A 20,862-nucleotide genomic window follows, 5' to 3' on the forward strand; every position below is an offset into this window, starting at 1 on the left:
ACTACCGGTCAAAAGTTTTAGAACACCTACTCATTCAAGGGTTTTTCCTTATTTTTGCTATTTTCTACGTTGTAGAATAACAGTGACGACATCAAAACTATGAAATAACACATGGAATCATGTAGTAACCCAAAAAATGTTAAACAAATCTAAATATATTTTATATTTGAGATTCTTCAAGAACCACCCATAGCCGAGATGACAGCTTTGCACACTCTTGGCATTCTCTCAACCAGCTTCATAATATAGTCTTCCCTGTGGCTCAGTTGGTAGAGCATGGTGTTTGCAACGCCAGCGTGGTGTGTGCCACGCCAGGGTTGTGGGTTCGATTCCCACGGGGGGCCAGTACAAAAAAAAGGTGCATGCAATGAATGCATTCACTACTGTAAGTCGCTCTGGATAAGAGCGTCTGCTAAATGACTAAAATGTAAATTAATGCATTTCAATTAACAGGTGTGCTAATTTGTGGAATTTCTTTCCTTAATGCGTTTGAACCAATCAGTTGTGTGTGTGTGTGTGTGTGTGTGTGTGTGTATATATATATATATTAGGGCATTCGGAAAGTATTCAGACCCCTTGACTTTTTCCACAGTTTGTTACTTCACAGCCTTACACTAAAATTGATGACTTTTTTTCCCCCTCATCAATCTACACACAATACCCTATAATGACAAAGCAAAAACAGGTTTTTAGACATTTTAGCAAAGTTATAAAAAAATAAGCATTTACATGAGTATTCAGACCCTTTACTCAGTACTTTGTTGAAGCACCTTTGGCAGTGATTACAGCCTCGATTCTTCTTGGGTATGACGCTACAAGCTTGGCACAACTATTTGGGAAATTTCTCCCATTCTTCTCTGCAGATCCTCTCAAACTCTGTCAGGTTGGATGGGGAGCGTCGCTGCGCGCTATTTTCAGGTCTCTCCAGAGATGTTCGATCGGGTTCAAGTCTGGGCTCTGGTTCTGCCACTCAAGGACATTCAGAGACTTGTCCCGAAGCCACTCCTGCTGAGTATTCTTGGCTGTGTGCTTAAACTCCAAGCTGGCTGTCGTGCCTTTTAATGAGGAGTGGCTTCCGTCTGGCCACTCTACCATAAAGGACTGATTGGTGGAGTGCTACAGAGATGGTTGTCCTTCTGGAAGGTTCTCCCATCTCCACAGAGGAACTCTGGAGCTCTGTCAGAGTGACTATCGGGTTCTTGTTCACCACCCTGACCAAAGCCCTTCTCCCCCGATTGCTCAGTTTGACGATCAATGGAAACAGGATGTACCTGAGCTCAATTTCGGGTCTCTTAGCAAAGGGTCTGAAGACGTATGTAAAAAAGCTATTTCTGTTTTTTAATACATTTGCAAACATTTCTAAAAACCCGCTTTGTCATTATGGGGTATTGTGTGTAGATTGAGGAGGATTTTTTTTTTTTCCTTTTTAGAATAATGCTGTAACGTAACGAAATGTGGGAAAAGTAAAGGGGTCTGAATACTTTTTGAATGCACTGTATGTGCATAAGTAACAGTCAGGAACTCAGTCGGGGTCTCAACTTATAAGTGTAAGAATAGTAGAATACACCAGGTGCAATTTTGACATTTGGTTGTGCATCGTTCAGCAGTTTTTCTCTTATGTCAGTCACTGACAGCCACTCAATTAGCCATGTCATCTTACAATTTTTTTATTCGTGGTTAGCTGGCTAGACTATCTAAACTTGGAGTAATCAAGGCTGAATATTGACAGGGCACATGCCCAGGGCCCTGTCCTCCAGGTGGCCCCCATTAATTTTGTTACTGACTCTCACTCCGATATCATATTAACATTGCATAAGTCACGGCAAAATGTGTGAAATTGCAGGAACTTAGCATTAAAACAGATTATGTTTTTCTGTCCCATTGCAAAATTAGTAGAATTGCATGAAATATGTTATAAAATGTTCACACCATCCAATGGCAAAATATGTAGAATTACAGAAAACTTGCTTTAAAACTGCAACATTTTCTCTATGACCCATAGCAAAATGTGTAGAAATTAACCGTCCAAAGGGGGGTCACTAATAATTTATGTTTTGCCGCAAGGTGGAGGGGAGAGGTGGCCCAACCAAATATTGTACTTGTGTAGACCTGTTTCTGTCACTATACCACTTTCTCTCTCTCACACCGTGTGCCTAAGATAATTTTCCCCTCAGGGACAAAGTTCATCCTATCCTCTCTCTCACTCACTCTCTCACACATACAAAATAAGGGCAAAATATTGAAGTGAAATCATTTACTTACATGGTATAATACAGTATTAAATTGTAAATATCACAAATACAATATATTTTCTGTTTTCAAACAGTTAAAGCAGTTGCAGACTACTGTTTGTGATGTAGCTGCCATTTCATCAGTTTGTGACACTTCAGGGTTGTTAATTTCGTTAAGCGCCAAAGCTGCCATTTAGAAAAGCTAGCTGATATTACTACAAAACCTGGGCTGGAGCATCTTTAACTTGACTTCATAATACGGTCATGTTCATCAATTTCACATAGAATTACTTTTAGACATTTACACTGTCGTGCATAAATAGAGGTGGATATACAGGTAACTGCCAAAATAAAGGAAACACCAACATAAAGTGTTTTAATAGGGTGTTGGGCCACCACAAGCTGTCAGAACAGCTTCAATGTGCGTTGGCATAGATTCTACAAGTGTCTGGAACTCTATCGGAGGGATGCGACACCATTCTTTAACAAGAAATTCCATAATTTGGTGTTTTGTTGATGGAGAACGCTCTCAGGCACTGCTCTAGAATCTCCCATAAGTGTTGGGTTGAGATCTGGTCACTGAGACGGCGATAGCATATGGTTTACATAATTTTCATGCTCTTCAAAGCATTCAGTGCCCACTCGTTCCCTGTGGATGGGGGCATAACCATGGTAGCAAAATAATGGGCAACTTGGCCTGCCCAGAATTTTTATTCATGACCCTAAGCACAATGGGATGTCAATTGCTCAGTAACCACACCTGTGTGGAAGCACCTGCTTTCAATATACAATGTATTCCTCATTTACTCAAGTGTTTCCTTTATTTTGGCAGTTACCTGTATGTTTAAAAGAACTGATCTCTTAAAATCAACAACGTTTTACAAGTTAATAATACCATAGCATTATTCAAATGTACAGTGTAAGGTAACACATACCCCTTCTAATAAGTGTTAGAAAATAATATCTGAGAAAAAGCTGATATACATAGATATACAATGCTCTGGCAACATAACAAACCACTCTGTACACAGTATTTTTGCTTTACTGTACAGCATACTAAACAAACATTGTTCCCATGTGTCATACTGTAGCTTGTGCTCTGTTCAGTAGGTAAGATACATTTTGAAATGTCATGCAATTATACAAGTTCTAATACCAATCTTGTAAAGACTGCAATCATATGCTTAGGCACTTTCCACCGGTCCAATCTGATATTGAGTAGAAGGGATGTAAAAATGTTACAATTTAAGGGACAGGAATCCTCAAGTGGAAACATATGATGATTGAAAAGGTTTGTCTTGCATGGTGTTTGGTTTTCCTGTGTCTCAAACTTAGACTGTACTTTCAAACATCCTAATGAACTCAACAGCAACATCAGTGCTCTGGTATGGAAGAGGAGAAGGTGATGACGTCTTCTGTCATCCACAGTGATTATGCCTCAATAGTAAAGCAGACCAAAAGGGGTCTATGGTGTCCAAAGGCTCATTTCTCCTTGACATCAATGTTGGCGACACCGTGGACTTGTGTGAGCTGCTTACAGTCCAGAGAAGCCACCAGTTTCCTGGATCCAGGCAGAGTAGGAACAAAGTGTTCCGTCAGAGTCACAGAGGAGCGACTGGCCACGTCACTGAGAGAGGAGATGAGAGACACTCAGACCTGTGCTTGTTCAGAACATTAAAGAACAGTGACAACATACGTCACACATAGTGCACCTTCAGAGTCATAAGGACTGAAAGCCGTAATTAGATGAAGCTGCAGATAATGAACAGAATTATAATTGTTTCTCACCCAACAGCGATCTGTCGAACACTCTGCAAGCCCAGCCCCTCCACATGGAACACCACTCCCTTCAGCGTGCGTGGCAGAGGGTTAATGAAGAAAATCTCAGCCGCCATCCTTTTCCCCACCACAGCCTCCCCTACCGTCTAGGAGGGAAAAGTATAGGAAACTGTTACCACTACAAAACATCTCTGAATCATATTATCAGTAGACAATATCAGACACAGAGAAAGACAGATTATATACAGAAAGAAAAATGCTGTAGATATGATTCATTCAGTCTGTTTATTTTTGTCTCACCTTAATGATGAGGTCAGGGGTGCGGAGGCGGAAGCTGAACTGAGTGGCAAGGACCTGTTGTGTCTCAGTGACCCGGCCTGAGAGGGTCAGCATCAGAGCAGCCTGGTCCACTAGCTGGTCCTGATAGTTCTGGTACTCAAGGATCCACTCCAGGGTCTTCACTGTTAGGAGAGGGGGACAGGACAGGACTATGGATCAGAAAAACCTGGGCATGCAATGAATAACACTGATTGAACGTCACTGATGTGTAATACAAGATACTCATTGGCTCACCTTCATTGGCTAGCAACTCCACAGGCATTTCGTCCTTCTTGACGGTGGCCTTGAGCACGCCAGTGTAGTACATGACTGCGACCTGGCTGTGGAGGTTGATAGTGCGTGGTAGAGAACTAGCATTTCGCATGACAATGTTCAGTTCTGCATCTCCCCCCATGCGTGGCCCCTCCCCATCCATGGTCACCTCTATTGATATATCCTCAGCGATTGGAGAGGAGTAAGTATCTGGTTTGGAACCATAGCGACTGGCAGTCTCCACAGCAATGCGTTCCTCTTCTGTGCCTGATAGAATGACAATAAAGTGGGAATTAATGCATTTTACCTTCTGGGTACTTGCCTTGTACAGGAGTCTGCTTGTATACGTGTGTAATAAAACAATGATATGTAATGCATGTCAGTGTTTGCACAGCTATGTGAAGCTACCTTCTGGGTGCTTGTAAAGGTGTGTGATATCGTTGCGTTCGTCTGAGCCCACAGCCTTGGTGCTGATACAGTGGCCCACTGCATTCTTCTCACTGTGGATCTGGGTGAAGGTGCCATCCAGGTTCCTCTGCCAGTATATCTTATCACTGTTCACCTACAGGACAGGTACAGCAGGAAGAGAGAGGTAGAGATGTTCGAGATGGAGGACATCTGAGACTGACAGGGGCATGTGAGGTCATCACTGTGCATCTGAGATAGACAGAAGATTATTTGTGAAACGTACCCTGCTAGCATGGAAAGCTGAGGTCAAGCAGAGAGAGGTATGATAATGACATCTCAGCAAAGACAAAGGAAGAAAGAGGAAGACACACTAGACTAGACTGACCTCGGCAAAGATGAAGGGCGAGTCGTGTTTGAGGAACACTTGTCCGTTGCGGATGGCGGTGATGGAGGCAGGGCCGCAGCGGAAGGTGCCCTGGCTGGTCTCCTGGGGGGTGGAGTCTACCGCCTGCCAGCCACCATGACCTGGAGGCAAGTCTGGACGAGCCATCCAACAGTCGTTCCACACGTGGAAGTTCCTAAAGACAGAAATGGAGGGATGGGTTATAATTTAGATGGAATCTAGTAAATCCATATTGTAAGAGTGGTGTGTGATGACATGACTAAGATGATACACTGAATGAGATATGTGTCAGAGTGTGACTGTATTCTACTAACCAGATGGAGTCAGTGTTGAGGTGATCTATAGACTCCAAATTCTCATTGAAGTACACGTCTGTTGTCAGGGAGACATCTGTGTCATGGGCAGAGTTAAAGTTGGACACACTACGGGAGGGAATGCCCAAACACCTCAACACTGAAAGAGATAGGATGGTGAGAGGATAGGGATCAATGCATATCAACCTAGCACCCTCTCATAAAAGTAATTTGATCATGTACAAACACAAACATACAGTAACAAACCTGTGGTGGTGACCCCAGAGAAGACCCAACACTGGCCATATCTGACTGGTATGCCTCCGTCCTTATGGTACTTCTTCAGGATGTCCACACTGCCACTCCAGGCTGTAGGGGAAGTCCCTCCCACATACTTCCCTGACCAATTACCCTCCACGACCCCACAATCATCTGGGGAGTTGATCTGGGATGAAGGAGATTACGAGTTCACGTTGGATTCAGTTTAGAGTTGGAATAATGAGGTGGCAGTTTGGTTGGACATTGATTGGACTTAGAAGTGATGTTAGAGGTAACAGTGTGAGGTTTTTAAGACACCTTGTGTTTGCGAGGAGAACTCACCATGGCTGAAATGACTCGGACTACATTGACAGGGTCTCCCCAGCCTGAGGGGGGGGTTACACTCTTCTCCAAAACATACAGACAGGAATCCAGGATCCCCTCATCAAACTGAGAAATAGAGAGGTAGAGATGGAAGGAGAGAGAGAAGCATTGACAATGATAGAAATAAGTTAGCTGGGTCTGACCTACTCAGGCCACATTTCCCCATCACCTGCCTGACAATCTTCATGTTCCTTCACCTGTCCATAGTTCCATGTTCTTGCACCAATCTGGTTCTCTGTGCCATAGTAAAGCCTGCCGACGTCATTCAGGACATACTCATTCTTCTCATCCTCATCGTCCATGTACACTGTGTCATCTGATGAAGAGAGAGAGAGCGGTCAGATTCAGTTATTCAAAAAGAAAACAATTCCATCATGTCATCAGCCTGAAATAAGGGACTATGGAGAGTCTCCGAGCTTACAGAAGGGTGTAAGACTAGATCTTCTGAATGACACATATTTCCTTCATTACACAAATATTTGGCTTACCTGACCGGTTAGATTATGTTACATTATACCACCAAGAGATCTATTATGTTGGGTGTGAGTATTATTTTTAAGAGTCAGTGGGCTGAGAACAGGGATAAGCTCTCTTTGTATTAACTAATTTAATCTCTCTCACCTTCACACCAGGGGTTAAACAGCATGCGGATGTCATTTCCTGGGTCATGTGTAGATGTGGCCTTGCCCTTCGGGCTATGCGTTGCCACAGTGAGCTGGTATCGGCCAATCATGGCAGTGGGCTGGGAGTTAACAGACAGCTTGATCCTGTTGCCATCCCGTTTCACGATCTTGGCCTCCCAACGGTCATCCTCCAGCTCCTCAACCAATGGGATGATGACATGGGTGCCCTTTGCCACTGTAGGCAGGGATCCTGTCCCATAAACACACAGACATATTACTCAGTGGGATAAGAACTAAATGTGGTGCAATTCTGTGGTGCAATATCTCTTACTCCCATTTTAACTGAATTGATCACTTTTGCAACAAATTACATGAAGTTGCTGTCACTTGTTGCTATCATGAAAAGAATGTAATAAAACTTTTCACAGACACATGTTGGCTCATTTCCTATACTTAGTTAAAAACGCCATCACCAAAGGAGTTCTACAGTGCCTTGCAAAAGTATTCAACCCCCTCCAAATTGGTGAAGTGAAATTTAAAAAAAGAACATGTTTCAAAAAATTCTAAACAAAAATATACTGAAAGTGGTGCGTGCATATGTATTCACCCCCTTTGCTATGAAGCCCCTAAATAAGATCTGGTGCAACCAATTACCTTCAGAATTGACATAATTAGTTAAAATAAAGTCCACCTGTGTGCAATCTAAGTGTCACATGATCTGTCACATGATCTCAGTATATATACACACCTGTTCTGAAAGGCCCCAGAGTGTGCAACACCACTAAGCGGCACCATGAAGACCAAGGAGCTCTCCAAACAGGTCAGGGACAAAGTTGTAGAGAAGTACAGATCAGGTTTGGGTTATAATATCAGAAACTTTGAACATCCCACGGAGCACCATTAAATCCATTATTAAAAATAAAAAAATGGAAAGAATATGGCACCACAACAAACCTGCGAAGAGAGGGCCACCCACCAAAACTCACAGACCAGGCAAGGAGGGCATTAATCAGAGAGGCAACACAGAGATCAAAGATAACCCTGAAGGAGCTGCAAAGCTCCACAGCAGAGATTGGAGTATCTATCCATAGGACCACTTTAAGCAGTACACTCCACAGAGCTTGGCTTTACGGAAGAGTGGCCAGAAAAAAGCCATTGCTTAAAACCTGTTTGGGACAGGGGGCAGTATTTTCACGTTCGGATGAAAAGCGTGCCCAGAGTAAACTGCCTGCTACTCTGGCCCAGAGTCAAATATTTGCATATTATTAGGATAGAAAACACCCTCACACTTCTAAAACTGTTTGAATGATGTCTGTGAGTACAACAGAACTCATATGGCAGGCAAACACCTGAGAAAAAATCCAACCAGGAAGTGGGAAATCTGAGGTTTGTAGTTTTCAAGTGATTGCCTATCCAAACTACAGTGTCTGTGGGGTCATTTTGCACTTCCTAAGGCTTCCACTAGATGTTAACAGTCTTTAGGACCTTGTTTCATGCTTCTACTGTGAATGGGGAGAGAATAAGAGGTGATTCAACAAGTGGACTAGGCTGAGGCCAATGAGTTGTTTACTGCGCGGTCACGCAGGCTCGCCGTTCCTTCTTTTTCCTCTGTAATGAATGCGCTATTGTCCGGTTGGAATATTATCGAAGATTTATGATAAAAAAGACCCTAAGGGTTGATTGTAAACATCGTTTGACATGTTTCTACGAACGGTAATGGAACTTTTTTGACTTTTCGTCTACGGTTTTGCGCTCGCGCATTGTGCCTTTGGAATAGTGATCTGAACGCGCAAACAAAACGGAGGTATTTGGACATAAATGATGGACTTTATCGAACAAAACAAAAATTTATTGTGGAAATGGGAGTCCTGGGAGTGCATTCCGACAAAGACCAGCAAAGGTAAGTGAAGATTTATAAAACTATTTCTGAGTTTTGTTGACTCCAGAACTTGGCGGGTAACTGTTTAGCTTGCATTGATGAGCTCTGTACTCAGAATATTGAACAATGTGCTTTCGCTGTGAAGCTGTTTTGAAATCTGACACAACGGTTGCATTAAGGAGAAGTGTATCTATAATTCTTTGAATAACTGTTGTATATTTTATCAACGTTTATGATGAGTATTTCTGTAAATTGATGTGCTCATTCACCGGAGTTTGAGGCAAAACATTTTCTGAACATCACGCGCCAATGTAAAATGGGGTATTTGGATATAAATATGAACTTTATCGAACAAAACATACATGTATTGTGTTACATTGAGTCCTGGGAGTGTTATCTGATGAAGATCGTCAAAGGTTAGGGATTAATTTTAGCTGTATTTCTGGTTTTTGTGACGCCTCTCCTTGCTTGGAAAATGGCTGTGTGGTTTTTCTTGTCTAGGTGCTGTCCTAACATAATCTAATGCTATGCTTTCGCCGTAAAGCCTTTTTGAAATCGGACAATGTGGTTGGATTAACGAGAAGTTTATCTTTAAAATGGTATAAAATAGTTGTATGTTTGAGAAATTTGAATTATGAGATTTTTGTTGTTTTGTATTTCGCGCCCTGCTATTCCATTGGCTGTTGGCGAGGGGTGTCGCTGGCGGAACGTCTGTCCTCAACAGGTTTTTAAAGAAGAAAATAAGCAAACATGTTTGGTGTTCGCCAAAAGTCATGTGGGAGACTCCCCAAACATATGGAAGAAGGTACTCTGGTCAGATGAGACTAAAATCTATATTTTTGGCCATCAAGGAAAACGCTATGTCTGGCGCAAACCCAACACCTCACATCACCCCGAGAACACCCTCCCCACAGTGACTAGATGTGCCAAGGTTATAGAGACATACCCAAGAGACTTGCAGCTGTAATTGCTGCAAAAGGTGGCTCTACAAAGTATTGACTTTGGGGGGTGAATAGTTATGCACGCTCAAGTTCTCTCTTGTTTGTTTCACAATAAAAAATATTTTGCATCTTTTTGTGTAAATGAAATTATACTAACCCCCCAAAAAATCCATGTTAATTCCAGGTTGTAAGGCAACAAAATAGGAAAAATGCCAAGGGGGGTGAATACTTTCGCAAGCCACTGTATTCCAGATTGGTGACCGCACCCTGCCCAGCTAGTACATAATGTTCTGAGAACCATATGTTTCGTAGAGCTTGGTGAGAGCGTGGTTGTACTATGGCTATTTTGCATACAACCTTCCCACAACTACTTTCTGGGAATGGTGAAGGACAGTTGCTTGGCTTTGGAACATTCTCAGCACATTTAAGGAGCTTCACAAAAACATGGCTACATTTAAACAGTTCTCTGAACTCAAATAGTTCAGAGAATGTTAAGAAAAAAATTTCTTCTGTGGGCATTTCAGTACTTCAGCATAACATTTCCTACAGGTTTCCTCATTGTTCTATTAATAGTCATGCTTTGAAATTGTTCAAAGAGCATAAAGAAACAGCATTCTTCTGTAGGAATTTCAGTACTTCATCATGTTTCCTACAGGTGTCCTCATGGTTCTATTTAAAGCCATGTTCTCAAATTGTTCCGAGAACGTTAAGAAAACTGTCCATAAAACCACAAGAAAACTTCTGTTATTTTAAAACATACATTCTGTTCTCAGTATCAACAAAACTCTCTCTATCCTCTATCATGTTAAGTGTGTTCAGGTGTGTTGGCCATGCCCACTAATTGGCCACACCTGATCTTAATGAGTGCATGTTTTCTTGAAATGGGGTCCCCCCCACCTGGTTGGGGCAAATCAGGAAGTTAGCTCATAGGCAGCCTGCCACCTCTGACAACCCCCAACCACCCAATAACTTTTTCCCTATGAGTGGTGAGTTTGTACAGCCTACCCCGGCTCCCCGAGAACCTCGCTTACATCCTCCGGAGCGATACTCTGGGGATCCTGGTACCTGCCAGGGTTGTGTTTGTCAATGCTCCCTTATTTTTGAGCTCAGCCATCTACGTTTCCTTCGGACCGATCAGATATTGTATATTATTACGCTAATGTTGGGAAGGGCGCTCTCCTGGGCTACGGCAGTTTGGTAGCAACAACCATTTGTCATCATCTGGAGAATTTCATTGTAGAGGTGAGGAAGGTGTTTGATTCTCCGGTATCCGGGAGAGAGGCCCGAAAACTACTTGAATTACGTCAAGACTTCCTTAGTGTGGCAGACTACGCTGTTGCTGCCGAGAGTGCCTGGAATCCGGAGTCCCTTTTCGATACCTTCCTTCACGGACTATCTGAGGTGATTAAGGCTAAGCTAGCTGATCGGGAATTACCGGTGGACCTCGATTCCCTAATTGCCCTCACCTTTAGAATTGATGGATGGCTAAGGGAACGCAGGAGTGCGAGGTCTGGTCTGGGTCACACGTTCATTTGCAGTGGCTCGCTCATCTTCGAAGGAATCCAGGAGTCCCCGAAGGCTATTTTCAGAGAGGATCCAAAGCCACCAGAGCTTCCTCGAGAATCATTGATGATGGGTGAGTCTGATACACCAGAACCTATGCAACTGGGAAGGGCTGGGTTATCGCCTAGGGAACGTTCCCGCAGGCTAAGCTCCAATTGATGTCTGTATTGTGGAGCTGTAGAGCATTACATAGTCACCTGCCCAGTTAAGAGACCTGAAGCCTTAGTAGGTACAAGCACTCTTGTGAGTCTGACTGGGAATCCTCTAAGTCCCATTACCCAAACTCCTTTTTATGTGAGCTTGCTGTGCAGAGACCAGTCTAAGTCTCTCCGGGTGCTTATTGACTCTGGGCGGATGAGAGTTTCATGGACGCTACCCTGGTATCAGAACTAAGTATCCCTACTCAACTCCTCTCTGTTCCCATGGATGCCATGGCACTGGACGGCCGCTCCATTGGTAGAGTCACGCACAGCACAGTTTCCATTAATATGCGGGTATCTGGCTCAATTCAGCTCCTCCTCATTGAGTTCCCCCACATACCTGTTGTTTTCTTGGCTCCAAAAACACAACCCAGATATTGACTGGACTGCGGTTTGCATTCTAGGTTGGAGTTAATTTTGCCATTCACACTGCCTAAAGGCGGCACACCCGAAACGTCTGTCTCCAGGATTAAGTAAGGCCTCGGATCTCTCTGCTGTGCCCGCATCGTATCATGAGCTCCTGGAGGTTTTCAGCAAGGCTCGTGCTACCTCCCTTCCTCCACATCGTCCTTACGATTGTGCTATTGACCTCCTTCCGGGCACCACACCGCCTCGAGGCCGGCTATATTCCCTGCCCGGTCCTGAGACCAAGGCCATGGAGGAGTACATCGAGGACTCACTGGTTGTTGGGAGCATTCACCCTTCTGCTTCTCCTGCCGGCAAAATATTATTCTTTGTGGGGAAGAAGGACAAGACCCTGCGTCCATGTATTGATTACCAGGGCCTCAATGATATTACGATTAAAAATCGGTACCCTCTTCCTCAGCTTTCGAACCTCTCCGGGGGCTACTATCTTTTCCAAACTGGACCTTCGGAATGCCTACTACCTTGTGCGGATACGCGAAGGAGACGAGTGGAAGACAGCTTTCAACACTGCCAGTGGACACTGAGTACCTGGTTATGCCGTTTGGAATCACCAACGCGCCTGCTGTCTTCCAGGCACTGGTCAACGATGTGCTCGGGGACATTGAATCGTTTTGTTTTTGTCTACCTCGACAATATCCTGGTTTTCTCTCGTTCTGCCCAGGAACACATTCTCCATGTTCGACAGGTCCTTCAGCACCTCTTGGACAATCAGTTGTTTGTAAAGGCTGAGAAGTGTGAGTTCCACCTCCCCACTATCTCCTTTCTGGGATACATTATTGTTGAGGGGCATGTACAGCTGGATCCGGAGAAGGTGAGAGCGGTGCTGGACTGGCCCCAGCCCACGTCCAGGGTGCAGCTCCAACGGTTTCTGAGTTTTGCAAATTTCTACTGCCGTTTCATTCGAGGCTACAGCAATCTGGCGGCTCCCCTCTCTACACTCACCTCTCCTAAGGTACCGTTCACATGGTCTCCAGCAGCGGACAAGGCTTTTGGCGATTTAAGCAGCGATTTACTACTGCTCCCATCCTCATCCATCCGGACCCAACTCGTCAGTTTGTGGTGGAGGTTGATGGACATTGTTTCCCAGCAATCCGTCCAGGACCAAAAGCTTCATCCCTGTGCCTTCATATCTCAACTCTTCGGAGAGGAATTATGATGTTGGGAATCGGGAACTTCTAGCAGTTAAGATGGCTGTGGAGGGGTGGAGACACTGGCTGGAAGGGGTCGGAACATCCATTTCCGGGATGGACAGATCATAAGAATTTAGAATACCTCCACACTGCCAAGCGCCTCAACCCAAGGCAAGCTCGTTGGGCTCTGTTATTTACCAGGTTCAATTTCACCATCTCCTACCGCCCAGGGTCAAAAAACGTGACGCCGGATGCTCTATCCCGTCTACAGTTTCACTGCCACTCCCTCTGAATCTGAGGCCATCCCCCTGCCTCTTGTTTGGCAGCTTCTGTTTGGGGAATTGAGGCTCTGGTCCGCAAGGCAGACCCTGGGGGGGAGGGGGCGGCTAACCGGCTGTTTGTTCCTGATTCGGTCTGGCCTCAGGTCCTGGAATGGGCTCACTCTTCCAGGCTTACCTGTCATCCTGGCACTCGTCGAACTCTGGCTTTCCTTCATCAATGCTTCTGGTGGCCCACCATGGTTCCTGACATCTCGACCTTCGTCACCGCATGCATGGTGTGCACGCAAAGCAAGACTCTGTGGCAAGCTCCGTCTGGCCTCCAACAGCCAGTCCCTGTCCCTCATCGCCCCTGGTCCCATATTTCCCTTGATTTTGTCACTGGGCTTCCTCCGTCAGATGGCAACACCACCATCCTGACGGTGGTTGACAGATTCTCCAAGGCCGCCCATTTCATCCTTCTTCCGAAGTTACCTTCAGCCAAGGAGACGGCCCAGTTTATGTTGCAGCACGTCTTCCGAATCCATGGACTCCCGGTTGACATTGTCTCGGACCGGGGTCCTCAGGTCTCGTCCCAAATCTGGAAGGTGTTCTGCACTCTTATTGGGTCGTCAGCCAGCCTGTCATCTGGGTTTCATCCCCAATCTAACGGCCAGTCGGAGCAAGCCAATCAAGATATGGAGACGGCACTCTGGTGTCTTGTTGCCAGTAACCCCACAACCTGGAGTCAGTAACTGGTCCTGGTGGAATATGCCAGGAACACTCTCCCCTGCTTGGCTACTGCACACTCCCCCTTCGAATGCTCCATGGGGGTATCAGCCCTCGCTCTTCCCAGAGCAAGAAGTTGAGGTCAACATACCTTCAGTCCAGATGTTCGTCCGCCCCTGTCAGCTTACCTGGAAAATAGCTTGGCGGCTCTTCTCAAGACCACCTCCAGGTATCGTTGACAAACGGACCGCCACCGGAGTCTGGCTCCTCGCTATCGGGTCGGGCAGAGGGTATGGTTGTCCACTCGGGACCGACCCCTCCGGGTAGAATCCCGAAAAACTCCCCCGCCCGTTTCATTGGTCCTTTCCCCATTTCTAGAGTCATTAGTCCCACTGCTGTTGCCCCGTACCTTCTGTGTTCACCCTACTTTTCATGTGTCCAGGATTAAGCCCTTGTCTCACAGTCCTCTGTCTTCTGTTCTAGGCCCATCCCACCCCCCGTGTCATCGATGGCCGGCCAGCGTATACAGTGAGATGCCTCCTGAGGGTTCGACCACAGGGCAGGGGTTTCCAGTACCTGGTTGACTGGGAGGGTTATGGCCCGGAGAAGAGGTGCTGGGTTCCTGCTAAAGACATCCTGGACCCGGCCCTCATTGCCGGTCAGCCAGGTATGCGCCCATTTAGGACGCCAGGTGGCGTCCCTGGGGGGGATACTGTCACGCCCTGATCTGTTTCACCTGTCCTTGTGATTGTCTCCACCCCCTCCAGGTATTGCTTATTTTCCCAGGTGTATTTATCCCTGTGTTTCCTGTCTCTCTGTGCCACTCACATTCAAGTCAACCAGCGTGTTTTTCTCGTGCTTCTGCTTTTTCTATTTTCATTTGCCAGTCCTCCCGGTATTGACCCTTGCCTGTTTCTGGACTCTGTACCCGCCTGCCTGCCCTGACCTCGAGCCTGCCTGCCACACTGTACCTCCTGGACTCTGAACTGGTTTTGACCTTTTGCCTGTCCACGACCATTCTCTTGCCTACACTTTTGGAATATAATAAATATCAAAGACTCAGACCTTCTGCCTCCCATGTCGGGTCTGGCCTTGTGCCCTTATACAGAACTTTGAAGGAACCAGAGTAAAACCTCCCTGCAACCTATTAAAATAAACGTTCCCAGGACAGGCAAGACCTTCACTTTTGTTCTCAGAACGTTTAAAAAACATGCAGTTTTACCAGTCAGGAAACGTATGGCTTTGTTCCCACAACCAATGTGAAACCAAAAACATACTGTACGTTCCCAAAACTTCCAAGGAACCAAATGTGCTAGCTGGGTACAGTCCTACCACAATAGGGTGTGCTTGAAAAAACAAGTAGAAAAACAATATCTTCCTCAAACACACACACACACACACACACACACACACACACACACACACACACACACACACACACACACACACACACACACACAGACCTACAATACACCCACAGTACACTCATTCTAAAGCTCCATACAGTATCTGTCCTGCATGTTGCTGTTCTAAAAATACCAGCATGGCGTAGATGGTGATTTGCTGCTTGTCTATTAATACACTGGCTACCACCCAGCAAGCTTAAGACACATCTCCTCATACAGTATAGTACACACTCATACTCTAAGATAAAGTTTACAATCAAGAAGCTGAAAGGGCATTGTGAATTGAGTTGGTGAGCTGGTTGGTGGTTATTAAAGCTGTTTATGGTAGGAGATAGTCCTCAGTGGAAAGAGGGGATTTGAGCAGGACTGTGAGATATTCTCCTCTAAAACACTGGAGACTTGCCACCAACCACATGGATGAATCAGTTACCATGGCGATAACCACCAAAACATAGTGGAGGCACAGGGCTTCAGAGACACAAGCACACACAAAGAAGCACACCCGCTCATACCCGTAAACACACAACCACTTAAAGCTACTCTCAGAGTTCGCATGATTGGTTATAAAGGGCTTGCTGTTATCATGTGCACTTATTAGCCCTAGGGATTCCCAGAAGGGGGAGGGGCAGGCCATTGAGTCATAGTAGCCTATCATGATTCTGCAGAATGTCTCACTGACCTGTCTTAAGCTCCAGGTGGAGTCTGTCTGTGTTGGGGCAGTAAGGTCGTGAGAGGTCAAGCCACATCATGAAGGTATTCCCCCTGCGGATGATGAGGTCATCACCGTAGTAACGGTCTGTGTGATGCTCCAGGCGGTTCAGACCCGTCTTGGTTTTCATCAGGTCTATGGACCGCACTGTCAACAACAGCTCTGAGACAGGGATATAAGGAAGGAAGGCCATTTTAATGTCAACCATTTAGTCACAAATGCCACAACGTCTAGCGTAGTAATAATAATAGTTTTAAAAGAGTAAATTACCTTCGAGCTCACTTCCACCAGTGACTGGCTTGTCACCATTCATCCCTGCATTGTTGTCGACAACCGGGATCCCGGTCACGACCGTATCTGTGATGTCATCATCATCGCTCAGTCTTTGACAGCAGCAAGGACAGATCTTACGTAACCATTGTCGACACACCCCCTCCTCTGTGTTCTCCTCCTCTGGTTTCTCCTTCTCTGGCTCATCCTGCCCCCATCCCAATGTGACTGATGGGAACCTACCCACATTAGACAGAGAGTGTCTGACTGACAGCGTTTCCACAGGCATCCTGAGAATTAAAAAAACAGAGGAGCATGTATTGTTGTCATTTTGCTTGTGCTTACTACTCTATCATCAATCCAGATCCATCCGATAACTTTTGAACAGATGTCATTCTAATTGGTCCATTTGCATCACAAATCAAATGTTGTGCTCTCATGAGTGCATGAAAGCTAACTAGCATCTCCTTATCATGTGTGTATGTTGTTTTCCTGTCCTATTGCTCCTTCATCCAACTCTTTCATTCTTATCCAACTCTTTCATAATCCTCTTTGTAGAGGCCTATCCAGTCACTTCTTTAGTCAGTCTGAAAGTCTTTCCCACACTCTGTCTGCATTCTTGCCTCTCACTGTTGCTACATAGTGACAGATCACAGTCTCAATGAGGTAACACTGGAAGAGGGCAGGCTCATTCCTTACTTACATGCCAATGAGGAGAATCAAAGAAAGGAGTGGAGAAATGGAAGATAAATTATAGACAGAGAAAGAAAGGAATGCTTCTTCTTCATTACTAATACACTTAACACCTCTGCCCTCAGACTGAAAAACAACTGGGAAAGGGGAGTGAAAAAACATCACACTGATTTGGAATTCATAATAGAAATTGAGCAACTGCTGAGATGTGTGAATAAGTGGAAAAGTGGGATATAGGAAATCTAACTAAAAATGGAAATACCTAACTACTGCAACAATAACTTGAATCCTGACACAAGCGGTATGCACATGGATATGTACACATACTGTACATTCAAACACATATGTACACGCACACACACAAACCATTAAAGACATACGGACACATGCTCATACATATACACAATGATAGGGTAAGAAGTACACCACCTGCCCCAGTGCCAAAAATATGGACGGGTTGAGGGTAGGATTGTACGGAATGGGAATGTGTTCCATTTGAGAATGGTGAATGTCCAGCTTGCTGGGTGGCTTTTAGCCATGTCCAGTAGACCTGCTCTGTGTTGTATCTAGCTTGTAAGTACAATATTATTCCATACAGTGGACAGACGGAAAATGTACAATTAATTAATTGCCGCTAAGTGTGGAGGAGTGTACCTCAGAGCTTGAGTCACTGCAGCTAAATCCTTTATGACATTTTGTGAAACAAGAGAGGGACAGCAACCACACCCCAATGTAACTGAGGAATCATTTTCACTTATCCAGAGCTGAAAGAATATGCTCACCATCTAATCTGCCAGGAGTAAATGTTTTGCCTGTGGCTGTGAGCATGTTTCAGAGGTCTGTTGGTTAGGTATGGCTAGACTTTTACTGATACAAAGAATGGAGTGGACCGTTGAAGCATGAACTCTCACCTGGTAGACTTGATTCATACAGTACTGTACAGCAGTCACTGTTGATAGGGTTTGCCCTCAGGCTTGGATACAGCTACAGTAGGTGGTAGATGTGCAGTAGTGTCTAGTGTAGTAGATGTATTTATTTATATGGTAGATGTATGTATTTATATGATGAGGGTGGGACTGAAGAGAGAGGTTGAGATAGTCATACTGTAAGTCAAGTATTGTAGGCTGGTGAGGTGTATGCATGTGAGTGAACTCTTGCCTACAAGTGCTATATATATATTGTATATGTACATGTATATTTATATTCCAGACTTTGCTGTTGCTTGTTCTGAACTTTCTTAATTTCTTTATTTTGGGGATTTGTGTGTATTGTTTTGTATTGTTAGGTATTACTGTACTGTTGGAGCTAGAAACATAAGCATTTCGCTGCCCCTGCGATATCATCTGCAAAATCTGTGCACGACCAATAACATTTTATTTTTGAATTATTTGTTTCTTTGTTATTACCTTTCTGACATAATATTGCAGAAAACGAGCAAATAAAAATAGCAATTAAATAAGGCAGGTCACAAAATAACAGACCAATTCACTATAATGACACACAGTATATCATACAATAAGCACACACAATAATCTAGCTAATTACCACACCGTGTCATACTGGTTTTTTTGTCCTTTTCCTTAATCACCCTTTCTGTTCTGTGAAAATCTGTTTGTCTATTCTTTGAATTACAATGTTCTTCAATGTGGACAAATAGATTCCCAATGTTATAACAAATGTATCTGACACTGAACAACTTGTATTGACTGCTGATAACGACACTAATTGATTGGCCAAACAAATTAGTTGAAGGTGTATGTTACTTTGCCAGCAGCCAATCACAGGTGAACCCCGACCAAAGACATCGTTTCATCTCCCATCCTTTTCCTCAAACTGGATGAGATGATCAGTGACTCACGGTGTGAACAGAGACAGAGTGAATTGTATTTCACAATGTGTCAAACACCACTAAGTTTAAAAACAGCAGGCTATCTGGATGAGAATTAATTAAATTCATGAATCATGATTTTAATTGTCAGACATTTACAGATATTCACTTACTTTGTAATCTATGTGTTGAGTTCTCTGATGGGTTAGTGTTTGTTGAATCACCACTGGCAGCCGCTGACTGAACAGTCCGTTGCGCAGGTACAAAATAATATTGCCGTGGTATGCTGTGCGCGTCCTCTCTTCTTCACAGATTGTGCAGTCTTCACACTGTGTTGAACTACTTAGTATCCTCTTTGAGAGAACTTTTAAACTCAAGATTATGAGACAGACAGTAGAAACACCTTCCTCGCCTCCTCATTCTCCTCCCCTAGTCCATTGATACAGTATGAAGTCAGTCAGTCTGGGCACTTTCCCCAAATTGGCCCGTCCCATTTCCCATAATAGAATCAGTGCAGTGGCGCGTTAGACATTATTTCGACAGTTCACGGGCTTAGTTGCTGACTGTAGCATTGAGTGTGCACATGTCAAACTATCTTGTCAATGTCAAAATCGAAACCTTCAAACTAAACTCTCAGCCCACCGAGGACTTTCCCTTTTTACTTTACATGTTGTATTTTATATTGTAAAACAGTTAGCTCTGGCTGTGCATTCTGAGAGAATTCATGGGGATACATACTGTACATGTAAAAGTTGAACATATCTGAGACATACATTTGTGATGTAAGCTCCCTATGGGTCTCTCTGAGTTTAAACAGAATACATTTTTATCTCAAACATAGCCCTTATCACATGATAGTGGGATATCTCATAACTTGATGATTCACATTTCTCAACATTCATCTCAAATTATTTTGTAGAAATGTCAATTAAATACATTTCTGTATGTGAGGGTAAGTATTTATCATGAATTAATAGATTTAGTGGAATGGCTCTTAGGACCCAGGTTCACGTACCACGGAGATGAAACGCAAACTTATAGGCAATCATTGCCAGAATTTTCTAATGACTCAGAATGAATACAGCGTGTCACTAGAATTCAACCTTACCACACACTTTGTTTTTTCACTTAACTTTAACAGTTGTGGATTGTGCCAGTATATGTATATATACCCAAATTGTTAACTTACACAATAGTGGGGGTGACTGTGAATCCATGTCCCCACACAAGTGGAATAAATGGTGGAAAAGAGACACAAAACACTTATAGGCGTTCCGCTAGCGGAACCCCGTTCCGCCAGCGGGACACCTAGCCAACAGCCAATGGAACAGCAGGGCGCGAAATTCAAAACATCAAAAATCTAATAATTTCAATTTCTCAAACATATTACTATTTTACACCATTTTAAAGATACACTTCTCCTGAATCCAACCATGTTGTCCAATTTCAAAAAGGCTTTACAGCGAAAGCAAAACATTAGATTATGTTAGGACACCACCTAAACAAGCCACACAGCCATTTTCCTAGCAAGGAGATGTGTCACAAAAACCCCAAATCCAGCTAAAATGAAGCACTAACCTTTGACGATATTCCTAGGACTTCACGTTACACAATACATGTATGTTTTGTTCGATCAAGTTCATATTTATATCCAAAAACAGCATTTTACATTGGCGCATGATTTTCAGAAAATGATTTGCCTCCAAAACTTCCTGTGAATGTGCACATTCATTTACAGAAATACTCGTCATAAACGTTGACAAAATATATAACAATTATTTAAAGAATTCTAGATATACTACCTCTTAATGCAACAGCTGTGTCAGATTTCAAAATAACTTTACTGAGAAAGCACATTGTT

General features: G+C 44.0%; 1 protein-coding gene across 2 annotated transcripts; it reads right to left on the reverse strand.

Annotated features, from left to right (window-relative positions):
• Positions 1-2,239: 2,239 nt before the first annotated feature.
• On the reverse strand, positions 2,240-19,535 carry LOC115158437 (protein-glutamine gamma-glutamyltransferase K). 2 transcript variants are annotated; one of them, XM_029707385.1, is made up of 14 exons: positions 19,175-19,535; positions 16,481-16,770; positions 16,181-16,372; positions 6,969-7,220; positions 6,545-6,663; positions 6,306-6,413; positions 5,973-6,150; positions 5,727-5,865; positions 5,395-5,587; positions 5,010-5,163; positions 4,584-4,868; positions 4,311-4,471; positions 4,020-4,156; positions 3,714-3,858 (listed from the first exon to the last, which is right to left on the reverse strand). In XM_029707385.1, exons 2-14 carry the CDS (start codon positions 16,767-16,769, stop codon positions 3,714-3,716), a joined length of 2,352 nt encoding a protein of 783 aa, XP_029563245.1. In that variant the 5' UTR covers position 16,770; positions 19,175-19,535. The 2 variants fall into 2 exon arrangements, with proteins under 2 accessions (XP_029563244.1, XP_029563245.1); XM_029707384.1 differs by lacking the exon at positions 19,175-19,535 and having other exon boundaries at positions 2,240-3,858; positions 16,481-16,769.
• Positions 19,536-20,862: the final 1,327 nt, after the last annotated feature.

The sequence above is a fragment of the Salmo trutta genome, chromosome 22 (assembly GCF_901001165.1).
Source record: "Salmo trutta chromosome 22, fSalTru1.1, whole genome shotgun sequence".
NCBI lineage: Eukaryota > Metazoa > Chordata > Actinopteri > Salmoniformes > Salmonidae > Salmo > Salmo trutta.

Coding starts and splice junctions, on each gene's coding strand:
- LOC115158437 (XM_029707384.1), bottom strand. CDS start 16,769: ATGCCTGTGGAAACGCTGTCAGTCAGACACTCTCTGTCTAATGTGGGT. Junction 5,588..5,726: donor CTCAACACTGACTCCATCTG/GTTAGTAGAATA, acceptor TTCTGTCTTTAG/GAACTTCCACGTGTGGAACG. Junction 4,157..4,310: donor CCCCTGACCTCATCATTAAG/GTGAGACAAAAA, acceptor TTTCCCTCCTAG/ACGGTAGGGGAGGCTGTGGT.